Consider the following 12,660-nt stretch of genomic DNA (forward strand, 5'->3'; position numbering starts at 1 on the left):
GGCCACCTTCTCAGGCCCTGGCTTTGCTGCAGGGATGCTGTGGGTCGGACACTTGCTCTGGTGGTGGCCACACGCTCTCAGGCTCTAAATGCTAGGACCCTTCTTCCCAGTGTTGCCCCCACCCTGTCAGGGTTACGATCCAAGCCTGGCCTGCAGAGCCTCTTGGCTGAGGCGTCTCCCTGTGCTGGGCCTGTTGCCCAGGGTCCCCCTCGCTTTCCCCAGCTGCTCACCGCACCCAGCTCCAGACTGCTCCAGCCCCAGCTCCACCACTCGGTCTCAGCGCTGCTGCTCTGCCTCCAGCTCCCTGGGCTGCTTCTTTGGCTCCTCTGCCTCTGGTTGCTGCAGCTCTGCTCCCAGGACAGGTCTGCTCTGCAGGCTGCTTCTGTGACTCTGCTCCCAGCACTGACCTGCTTCCTGGGCTGCTTTTCTGGCCCCTCTGCCTCTGGTTGCTGCAGCTCTGCTCCCAGGGCAAGTCTGCTCTCTCTGGGCTGTGCCTCTGGCTTTGGGCTGCAGCTCTGCTCCCAGGACAGGGGCTGCTTTCTCTGGATCTGGCACAGCTCTGCTCCCCAGCTTAGCTTGGGCCCCTGCTTTCTCCTTAGCTCGGCCCCACATTGTCTGACCCAGGCAATTCCAGCTCACATGGAGAACGGACCTTCCTGGCCTCCTGCCTCCCTGATTGGCCTGTGCGCCCCCCCCCCAAGTCATTCAGGCTGACCTGGAGCATTGGCCTCTCTCCATTGTTCCTGGGGGCTGGCAGTCTCAGGGTCCTGATTCCCCATTGACCCTTCCCCCTTCTTAGTACTGGGAGCTAGCAACTAAAACTCCCCCACTGAATGTTAGTAAGGGGGCAACAGTGCCCTCACACTACCATCTTGGACTTTTTCCAACTGAGTAGCCTTACTGAAATCAATAGCACTGTTACATGGACAAAGTCACACATGGGCCTAAGTGTTTGCGGGATCAGGGCCATAGTGATTGTAAAGTAATTTGAAGGTCAAAATAGTTTTTTAAAGTTCTGTTTCTAGTAAAAGTGACTTTACATTGCTAGAACCACCTTTTCCATACATGTGCAATTGTCTGTTTTAATGTCCTTGGAACCAACATTCAAAGCCCTTGGTCCAAAAGACAAATTTTCTCCAAACAACTTAATAAAAACATTTTTGAATGTTAGAACAGCTACAACTACTCAGCTTTGCACCTGGCTTTAAAAAGACTCAAGCTATGGTTTGTATGGTGGGCAAAAAGCAAGGAAAAATATGGGGGCGGTTGTCAGAAATTTGCAAACAAGTTTATTACGCTAAGTTTCAGCTCAGAGTAAATGTTTACAGTCAGAACTATGTGATCTGCCAGAGGAACTTTGTTCCATTTTCATGTTTCATCACAATGTTGCTAACTGCAAATCTGAGGGGGAGGAGGGGGTCACTTTCCCATCCTCCCGCACAATGGACGTGGGTGAGACTCGCTAAAGGAAGTGAAAAGAAAAGGAGGACTTGGGGCACCTTAGAGACGAACCAATTTATCTGAGCATAAGCTTTTGAGCGCTACTTCATCTGAAGTGAGCTGTAGCTCAGGAAGGCTTATGCTCGAACAAATTGGTTTGTCTCTAAGGTGCCCCAAGTCCTCCTTTTCTTTTTGGGGATACAGACGAACACGGCTGCTACCCTCACGGAAGTGACTGCCTCGCTTGCGAAAACAAAACCGAAGCAACCAGTCACTGACCCGTCCTTGTCCTTTGCTCTGGTCGGTAACTAGAAACCTCCTGGGGGAGGGGGAGAATCCCTGGGGACGATCGCAGCCAGGTTGGTGAAGGAAGAGGCGCTCGGGCAACTCCTAGTCGAACTGCTTCTTGCAGGCAACGCGGCGTGGGCGGTCCGCAGAGCTGCGTTGCCAGAGGAACAAAGAGCTCGACGACGGCCTCCCCTTGACGCCCCCGGCCCAGGAGGTTATAAAGAAGCGGCGGGGAGGGGAGCGCTCGCTGTGGGAGCCCGCCCGGAGCCAGCCGCGTGCCGGCCACGAGAGCGTGTCCGGGGGCTGGCGGCGGCGGCGGCGGCGAGGCGCTAGGAGCGGGCGGGCCGCACAGCTGGCTCCGCACCGAAGAGGCTTTTTGAAGCGCTCAGCCCGGCGCTGGGGCGACGGCTGGCTCAGGATGAATGAGCTGAAGCTCGCTGTGCTGGGCAGCAGAGGAGCCGGCAAGTCTGGTAAACTTACAAGTTAACTTTGTGGGCTTGGGGGGAAGGGATTGAACAAGTGGGATGTCAGTGTGACCCGGGTCCCTGCCAAGTTTTGTCAGGGTGGTTGCGACTCGGGCAACGCGACTTTTTTAATAATCCGCTGATCCCGTGAATCAATGGCCAGCGGGTTTTCTGCACCAAGACAAAGTAGGAAACAGCTGCAGCGTTTAAAGATGTGTCCATTCCAGCTGCACACTGGCCCTTCCATTGTGCTACTACGAGGAGCCCCGGATCTTCGCCTCCCTCTCCACCCCCCGGACTTTTGCATTATTGATCACGCAACTGCTGGTCCTCCAATCTCAGTTTGCAGCACTCCCCCTTGGCAATCGGTGTGCAGCCGGGGAGAGAACACGACTGATTTTTAAATGTTGGGGATTTTTGCGCACCAAGTAAGGTCAAAAGTTGTATAAAGTTAACCGTCATTGAACCAGGCATGTGCTCAGCTGGAGTTTGTTTTGTTTTGTATTGCAGCCCTCACAGTGAGATTCCTAACCAGGCGTTTCATTGGAGAATATGCTTCTCATGCTGGTAAGCTCCCATTCGCAACTTTTCTGCGTTTTGTTTTAGGCGTTCTATAAATCGTACCTCTAACGAGCACTAAAACCAATGTAAATATGAAATGTCCATTTTTAATTTCCTACCAACTACGCACCTGAATTTTCTTTTTAAATTCTCAGTTCTATTTAGAAGTGTTTCCTAACATCTAATCAAAGTGTTTCTTTTTGGGTTATATACATTCACTGAAATGATTTTCCAAGGGTAATAGTGAATGATGAGCTGTTTGATCCCAGAGAAGTAGGTTTATTATTGTTTCAGAAAGTATCTTTAAAATGGAAACTGAACAAACAATCTTTTAAAATAGTGATTTAATTTGTTTAGTTTGTTACTTTGAGTTTTTCTGATGAAAATATGAATAGAAACATAACTCATGTAGAAACCAGATGTATAAAAATGAACATGTAAAACTCAGCACATGCTGTGCCAAGTGAAGTACTAATCAGAAATGAAAAGGGCAGATTGCTAAAGAAACTTAACTAGATCAGACACAAAAAGGCTGGTAAACTCTGTACACCATAAAGTAGAGAGAAGACAATTAAAGAAGAGAGTGAAGAAATAGAAAAAATGTTTTTACCTTCTCTGCAAACAAACTTCTTGTTCCAAGAGGCCTTTTTCAGGAAAAGTCAAAATTTGGCCTTAAGAGACTTGCATTTTCCATAGATAAGCTATGGAGCACCTGGAGAAAAGAGAATGCAGTAAGAGGGAGATTTCCAGAGGCACAAAGGGCAGTTACCCACCCAACTCCCATTCCCTTTTTATTATTTGTATTGCAGTAGTGCTTAGGAACCCCAGTCATAGAGCACTGGTCCATTGTGCTAGGTGCTGTACATACAGAACAAAAAGACAATCCGTGCCACAAAGGATTGACAATCCAAATCTAAGTTTTGGAAAGGAGTTGGGTGCATAACTGCCCTTTGTGCCTCTGAGAATCTCCTAAATCAGCTGGACTCAGCAGGACAGGGGAACAAGCTAGTACTGTGAGTTGCACACACAAAATCCCCGCTGTTTTTCAAAGAAAATTTTTTAACAAACCCATGTATTTGTAAAGAGAATCTTGAGCTGTACAAACACTGTTTGAAAATAATTTTTGACCTGCTTCTGCAGCTAGCAGGTGAATAAAATAAAAAGCAATCCACAAATCAGCCCAGAACATTTTGTAGTCGAATCAAAGAGATTGGATTTCAAAAGTTTTATGTTCTTACTTAATTATGGATGCCACAATGTTTGAGTGTGCTGCAGATTTATCCTTCTAATTTTCCCATCCCAAATATTCACTTGAGGATTCTGAAGGAGGTAAGGAAGTAGCTGAGGATAGGCCAGATATTCAGAACTGCAGCTCTACCTGAAGACTAACATGGTGCTGATTGGGAGTCAAGGGGAATCCCAGCAATGGTGAGCTTTATCTGGGCCCTGTCTGCACCAGGAATTTTTTGAACTGTTCGCACCATTGTAAACACCAGTTCAGCTTCCCCAAGGTTGGCAACATTGGCAGCCCTAGACAGTAAATTGTCAGTACTGTTTGAAATAGTGCGCTGATTAGATTTGCTCAGAGCAACATGGTGCTTAGAATAGTGGCAACATCTTGTCCCAATATTAATAGCAACTGTTGGAGATTTTCAAAATATTTCGATAGTGTAGCCTATGCCCCAGATTTTAAAAGGCGTTTGGGTTTTGCTATGGTCAGCATTGCAAGACCTAACTGATTTAGGAGCCTAAGTTTTAGGCACTTAGTCTGAATCCCGTCAATTGAATCCCGTCAATTGGATTTTGGCTCCAAAATGCCTAAATCGCTTTTGAAAATGAGATTTAGGTCCAGATTTTTAAAAGTATTTAGGAATTGTGCTCAGCATTACAATGTCTGAGTCCCATTTTTAAAAGTGATTTTGGCTCCTAAGTGCCTGAATCTCATGTTCTGAAAATCAGGCTGAGGCCCCCGCATATCAGTGAGGCATTGCGACGCTGAGTGCATGTTTCAGCTTCTAAGAATACAGCTGGAGGACTCAATCCTGCAAACACTACTGAGGGAAATGCTTGCTACTGTGAGGTTTCCCATTTGAGCCCTGGCATTGTAGTTAAGTGTTACTCCTGGTACCAGCTTTTTCAGGATCAGCACCCAAGTTCAGGCTTGTATAATACCAGCATAATTATAACTTGACAGGGTCAAACCAACACTGCTTGTGTGAGGAAAGCTTATACCCACCTAACCTATTTGAAAAAAACCTAATAAAATGAGTTACCCCTATGGTTCTATTTTACGTTGAGGAAAAAACTTTGCATAAGGCTTTGCATATGTGCTGAACATGCAGAATAGAATAAGTGGGTCATCACAACTTAACTGATTCCAAGTTTACCTTCCCTCTACCCTGAAGTCATAGCCAGCTCCTGCTCCCATCACTTCTCAACATACAGGTTGCTATCATGTCCTAGCTACCCTAAAACTTTCATAATATTTGTAGAGATTTTTGGGAAATTACTCACTATCCTAAAAGCATGAGCATTTACCTGTGCATCCTTATATGCTGTCTCAAATGGCTAGCACTATGTTCTAACAATGTTCCCTCACACGTTGGCACCTGTTTGGGCATCACAGTGGAATAGGACCTGGCCAGCCATGAGCTGAGGGACACAATTAAGCATTGCACAATTCACTATAGGCATATCTGAGGGATGGGTTCACTTTCCAGTAACACATCAGGTTCTGCCAGAGGATTGATATGCAACTTGATGGACCAAGGGCTAATTCACTACAGCAAATCTTATATTTCTTCATTGGCAATATAGCGATTAAAGCCTTTCCCCCCACCCCCTTGTTAACTCTGATATTGATTTTAATGCCATGTGTCTTGTAGAGTGCATCTACACTAAACATTTGTGTCTGGATGGGAGGCAAATGCACATGGAAATTTATGACCCTTGTTCACAGGTAAGCACAACTTATAAAGGATGAGCACAGCAAGGCTGCTTCCAAAGGTCCTTCTAAGAGTGAGGTGGCAGGGAGGAGAGAGGAGAAAAGCTAACTCACACTTTGCACTTTTAGCAACTGACACAGAAGATTGAAATTCCCGTAGCTATAACATGTAGCTGTCAGGACTCTCTCTGTACTGAGCATTTTCCAACTTTATAGAATGAGCCCTTCATTGGACAGCTATCTGGTCAATGCTTTTCCATTTTGAAAACTACCAGTGGCAACCAAATATAACATTGTACAGTAAAATTACATGCATCTTTAAATTCATAGGAAGGGCAAAAAGGTTGCAATCACTATTTGTATAGTTTCCCCAAATATCCTTTTAAATGGTTAATTTAAAAACATTAACTAAATTTCATTTACCCATGACCATGGCCAAATAGCCCTGGAAACTGAAGTCCTGTATTCCCAGAATAGATCCAATGATAGTGACAATACAGACTTTCCCATGTTAACAACTGGGCTTAACTCTGACCTGAATAAAACACTTCTAAGGGAATTCAGCCTTCATGGTCATTCAATTCCTTCCTTCTCTGCTGAAATGGTTAATAAAGATGATATGGTGATGGATGTGTCAAAAACATAGCCAGATAAGCCAGCTCATTCCCCACAGTATTACCCAAAACAGACGAGCCATCTCTGCTCAACACTATGATACTAGGCCCTGCAAAGAGCCATCATCCACGTGGCCAAAGGATCTAAGGCCATAGCACAGAAATGAAGGAGCAGGCCAGATGATCCTGCATCATCCCCCTCTCCTCAAACCCTGGAGAGGATCTCAATTAATGTAATGATGCTTGACGTTGATGTTCCTGCTGTTGTCTTTCTGTGCATTATGGGCTTCCGTCCCCCATTAGTGGGAACTGGGGCAGTGGCATCCAGGGTGGACCTTGGCAGCTTGACTCAGCTGGAACCATGTTGGCCAGGAGTTGGAGCAGGGTAGCCCATCATTAGGGAGTAGGCACAGGACCTCTGAGCAGATAGCTCTGGCCCTCTGCAACTCCCTGAATCTGGGTTCAGAATGATCTAGGGAAACTCCTTGAGGGGACTCTTTGGAGTTCTCTCCTCCACCCTCAGACTGCCTCGTGCATCAAGCTTGGTGGTATTTTCTGTGATAGAGGCACCTACCCACCCTGAACAGAACTAAGACCAACTCAGTCCCACAGGCATCTCTCGGAGAAGAACCATTTTTGGTCTTTGCAAATCTGAGCTGCACGTGAACCCTAACGTTGACCTTGTTGGGGGCAGGAAACTTACCAAAAAATTCCCACAGTGCAGCTGAACTAGGGGCAAGCAATAGTAGGGGCAAATCTCCTGCAGTCAGAACCCCTTCATCCCCATTTCAATTAGACTTGTATTTCAACTGGTTTATCTAAAATGATGGTGGAGGGCACTAAAGTCTTGCCTACATTGTGGCTCTCACCAGTTTCAGCAATGATTCTGCTGAACTAGTCAGTCTTTTTTAGGTTTCAGAGGAACAGCCGTGTTAGTCTGTATTCGCAAAAAGAAAAGGAGTACTTGTGGCACCTTAGAGACTAACCAATTTATTTGAGCATGAGCTTTCGTGAGCTACAGCTCACATCTGATGAAGTGAGCTGTAGCTCACGAAAGCTCATGCTCAAATAAATTGGTTAGTCTCTAAGGTGCCACAAGTACTCCTTTTCTTTTAGTCTTTTTTAGGTAAATTTTCCCAGTGCAGACAGCTCTGGGTATGAAAGGCTCTATGCCATATCTAAGCTGCCCAGTCTCCCTTAAATGATTTGTTTTAGTTGCAAAGTACACAGATCAGCACACATTGCAACAGATTGAAATCAAGACAGTAACAAATTTTGCATTTCGATTGGAGACTTTCTGGGCAGGGAACTTGCCGTACTAGGTTTGTATAGCACAGCACCCATTTATAAAATATATAATATAACCAGCTACCGAATACCCTGAATATAAACAAAAATCTGTACTATTTCCATTGAATTGCAAGCTGTCACAAACAGCATTTGGTGTTATGATGGAGTAGCATAGATTGTTCCAGAAGTGCACTGAGGCATTTGGGAAAAGAGGGCTAGTTAGAAATCCCCAATAATCTGGAGCTAGAAAGGTTTTCTATCTACAGACTCTTCTTCATGGGCTTGACCATCTTTAAAACATATAAAAATAATGGAAAATTATGCGGTCTTCTTTTCTCCCTTTGACATTAATTATCACCTACACTGATGTTATCCTTTTGTATAGTTCTTTCAGCGGTTTTCAAGGTGCCTTCAGGTCTGGACCAAGAAGACTAATGGCTTTGTCTTAACTTTCTCCAGTGCCTCATTACTCATTTCAGAATACAGCCAAAAAACCTTATTTATTTTATTAAACTGTCTGTGGACTTGCTCCCAACTATTTCATAGATCTCTTAACTCTCTGCTCCCCTCCAGCTCATCTGCCACCATCTTCTGCTTTTGCAATTTTTCACCTGTTGATTTGTCAGCCATCTTTGATGCCTTTGTTTTTAATTGGCCACATCCTTTCTCCATCTAGGCTTTCAAAGTAAATATGAAACCCTATCTTTCATCCCTTTTCCCTCTGCTTTCACTGTCCTGTTCTAACATCCCATCACTCATATTAACAAACTGCCCCCACCAAAGTCTGTATGGTGACTTGATGTCCTGCTGAAGGATTTACATACTCTCCAAGTCTTTTCAGAGACTGGGGGGAAAGGTTGAATGGCTAGGAGGGTAAATGATTCACTAAAATAACTTCCTAGTGAAGGAACAGATTAAAAACACCAGAGTTGCTTTTGTATAGGGAATTGTGTGGGAACAATAAACAACAAACAAAGTCAGCAAACTCCCCATGTTCATTTTACAAGGATCAAGAGTGGCAACACCATACTACAGAATCATAGATTAGGGTTGGAAGAGACCTCAGGAGGTCATCTAATCCAACCCGCTGCTCAAAGCAGGACCAACCCCACCTAAATCATCCCAGTCAGGGCTTTGTCAAGCCAGGCCTTAAAAACTTCTAAGGATGGAGATTCCACCACCTCCCTAGGTAACCCATTCCAGTGCTTCACCACCCTCCTAGTGAAATAGTGTTTCCTAATCTGCAACCTAGACCACTGCAACTTGAGACCATTACTTCTTGTTCTGTCATCTGCCACCACTGAGAACAGCCTAGCTCCATCCTCTTTGGAACCCCCCCTTCAGGTAGTTGAAGGCTGCTATCAAATCCCCCCCCACTCTTCTCTTCTGCAGCCAAGTAAGCCTAGTTCCCACAGCTTCTCCTCTCAAATCATGTGCTCCAGCCCCCTAATCATTTTCATTGCCTTCTGCTGAACTCCCTCCAATTTGTCACATCCTTTCTGTAGTGGGGGGGCTCAAAACAGGACACTGTACTCCAGATGTGGCCTCACCAGCCCCAAATAGAGGGGAATAATCAGTTCCCTCGATCTGTTGGCAATGCTCCTACTAATGCATCCCAATATGCTGTAAGCCTTCTTGACAACAAGGGCACACTGACTCATATCCAGCTTCTCATCCACTGTAATCCTCAGGTCCTTTTCTGCAGAACTGCCACTTACCCATTCGGTCCCCAGCCTGTAGCAGTGCATGGGATTCTTCCGTCCTAAGTGCAGGACTCTGCACTTGTCCCTGTTGAACCTCATCAGATTTCTTTTGGCCCAATCCTCCAATTTGTCTAGGTCACTCTGGACCTTATCCCTACCCTCCAGCGTATCTACCTCTCCCCCCACCTTAGCGTCATCCGTGAACTTGCTGAGGGTTCAATCCATCCCATCGTGTCTGTATATAAAAGGGTTAAACAAATACTGATGGCCACAGTTGTGTGCTCGTTACCCTGAGGTAAATTCAGAGGCAGTCCATTGCAATCAAGGGACCAGAGTCTGGCTGTAAGATTTAATTTAACTTTACTGATGATTAAGACCTATCAAGGGGGATTTAAAGTTCTGAAACACTGTTTATATATTCATTATAACAATCATCTCCAGTGATGATGGTGGTTTATCTATAGCTCTTTGGAATACCAGTTCCAGATCAGGGCCCCACTGTGCTGTGCACTGTACAAACATGTACGTTTCCTTACATTTTTAGTTAGAAAATATTGTACAGTGATAACAGTAATGGATTCTTTCTATTGTCGTATGCATTTCATTGCCTTCAGCCACGACAGGGGAAGCTGTCCCTCACTGATGAACTCCACTGGGCTGATGGATTTGTCATTGTGTATGACATCAGCAACAGAGCTTCCTTTGCCTTTGCAAAGGCATTGCTATACAGGATACGAGATTCCCACCTGGCAGCTTGCAAAAGGTAAGTTGTATTATAAATATTACATTTCTTTCAATCTAACATACGAAAAGAGATGAGTGTGAGCTCTAGGTACCCTAACAGCCACTAAAATGACACTCTGCACAGCAATAGTACCCAGCAACGTAACAATAGTAACATAACTAGCTGGTAAATTCAGCAGCAAAATGCAACCCCGTTCCACCCAAAACCCAGTATACTATAGGCTTTTTCATTCTTGTTTCACATGTAAATCATACTGTCATGCTAGGTGATATAAGACTAACTGCTCTGATCAAGATTAGACAACGTGCTGGTGAAAGTGCTGGTAGTTAGCCTATGCTGCAGCTCCCCCCATTGCTGTCACCAGTGGAGCTGCACCAATGGGAAGTTTGAAGAAAATAGTAGTGTAGACACAATCAGGGAGGATTTGGCACCAAGAACTCCTCTTAAACTCTGTCCTCAGCAGTGACATCAACTCCCTTTATGTCCTTGGGCACAATTTAAATTAGTTCAGAGGTCAGTGGCATGAATTAATTGGTGAACTAGTTAGATTTTTAAAAACTGAGTGCTAAGTATTGGTGTTCACAACAGTTGACCTAGGAATGCATAACCTGCTGAGGCTTTTGCCTAAATAAAACATGACCTGAGAATAAAATCATCTTAAATTAGGAAATGGTTTAAATTATATTTTCAGCCCCTTTCGCCATATACTGTCTCAACCTTAATCCGTTGGTGCATATATTTGTCATACTCTTCTTAATATTTAAGGGGGAAAATGTACTGTCAACTTTTTTTAGTCTTAATAAAACATAACTAAAATGAGGTTGTCATTTGCCTCACAGATGGGTTAGGAGGCTTTATAGCAATCTGAGATCCTAGATAGCATTTAGTGGTCTACATTAATATTATAATATTAAAAAAAACCTGACAGTTTCCTTTGGATATGCAACGTACAAGAGCAGGTACCCTGTAGCATTTTTATAAGGCTTTTTGTCTAATCAAAAACTTTATTTCAGAGTGGTAGAGTCAGCTGTATTCTTAGTTGGTAACAAGCAGGATCTATGCCATATGAGAGAGGTTGGCTGGGATGAAGGACAAAAGCTGGCGATGGATAACAAATGCCAGTTCTGTGAACTGTCTGCAGCTGAACATTGTCAGGAAGTGGTGACCATGTTCACGAAAGTCCTGAGAACTATCACCACAAACTTCAAAGTGAAGGAAAAGAGACGACCCAGTGGATCAAAGTCAATGGCCAAACTAATCAACAACATGTTTGGGAAGAGGAGGAAGTCTGTGTAATGGACGTCCAGGCTCACGGAAACCACTGAATGATGATACACTGAAACGTTTGCAGCAGTAGGCCATATGCAATGCTTGGACTCAGCCATTGAGTACATGTGTTTAAAAGGTCTCCATCTGAAGGGATATGTCAGTACAAACCAAAGATGACTGGCAGTACGGGCCAGTAGACAGAGTACTGCACTGGGATTCAGAAGACCTGGGTTCTATTTACAGCACTACCATGGACCTTGGCAAGTCTCTTCATCTATCTGAGCCTCTGTTTCCCCTCTCAACCTGTGTCTTGTCTATTTAGATTGTAAGCTTAGAAGGACTGTCTTTTACTACTTTGTGTGTAGAGTGCCTACAAACAATGGGGCCTTAATCTTGGTTGTAGCGTCTAGGTGTTACTGTAATATTTTTTTTTCCAATGAACTCAGCCTCTCTGTGCCTCGCTGAACAATAGCCCAACTTCACAATTCCAAGATTTATCTGTAACAGCAATTGCAGTAATTGAAACCAGGATTGGAATTGACACTAATTGAAACTTTGTGATATTGCACTTGTAAGTAAATGAGTGAAGTAATGCCTGACTTTCAGGGCTTCCTTTCCCTGAAAAGGTGCCATGAGTAGGGGATCAGATAAATGAGGTTCTCATCTGTCTCCCATTTCAGTTTACTGCTGGAGCATGATGGGAGGAAGCATGGTCCAGTGGATAGGAAACTGGAATGGGAGTCATGAGCCTTGGGCTCACTTTGGCTCTGCTGCTGACTTGCTGTGTGACCTAAGACAAGGTCTTATTGGGAGAAATGTACTCCTAAAATTTACATCAATTTTATCTTCCCTGGCCACGTGGGTATTTGAATCCATGATTTCAAGCTTCAGAGGTGGAAGCTAATTCCTTACACCATCTTCCATTCCTATGCAGATGGCCAGTGCAGCCCATGTAGTACTGAAATCCAACTTAGGCCCTGATTATCAAAAGTATTTAGGCACCTAACTCCCATGGATCTCTGCCCTTAATTTGGCCCTCTGTACAGGGGTGACTTCACCCTCCATGCCTCAGTTTTCTTCTCAGCAATATGGGTATAATAATTCCCTATCTACTCTATTTTATTTAGGAGTAGGATTTGAAAAGTCCCTCAGTAAGGAGCACGTCTGACTGGGATTCAAAGTCAGACTTTCAATGGACTTGTGGTCCTAACTGCCATACTCATTTTAAAACATTCATTACCATGGTAATTAAATACCTTTTGTAAAGCACTTTGATTTGTATAGATAGTGCTATAGAAGTGCCTTATTATTTTTTATACCCACAGGTGCTGAACATTAGGCA

General features: G+C 44.4%; 1 protein-coding gene across 1 annotated transcript; it reads left to right on the forward strand.

Annotated features, from left to right (window-relative positions):
• The first annotated feature begins 1,596 nt into the window (after positions 1–1,596).
• Positions 1,597–11,910, forward strand: RERGL (RERG like). Its single transcript, XM_073319021.1, has 5 exons — positions 1,597–2,198; positions 2,703–2,759; positions 5,639–5,712; positions 9,919–10,067; positions 11,063–11,910. Exons 1-5 carry the CDS (start codon positions 2,147–2,149, stop codon positions 11,343–11,345), a joined length of 615 nt encoding a protein of 204 aa, XP_073175122.1. The 5' UTR covers positions 1,597–2,146; the 3' UTR covers positions 11,346–11,910.
• Positions 11,911–12,660: the final 750 nt, after the last annotated feature.

The sequence above is a fragment of the Lepidochelys kempii genome, chromosome 1, assembly GCF_965140285.1.
Source record: "Lepidochelys kempii isolate rLepKem1 chromosome 1, rLepKem1.hap1, whole genome shotgun sequence".
Lineage (NCBI taxonomy): Eukaryota > Metazoa > Chordata > Testudines > Cheloniidae > Lepidochelys > Lepidochelys kempii.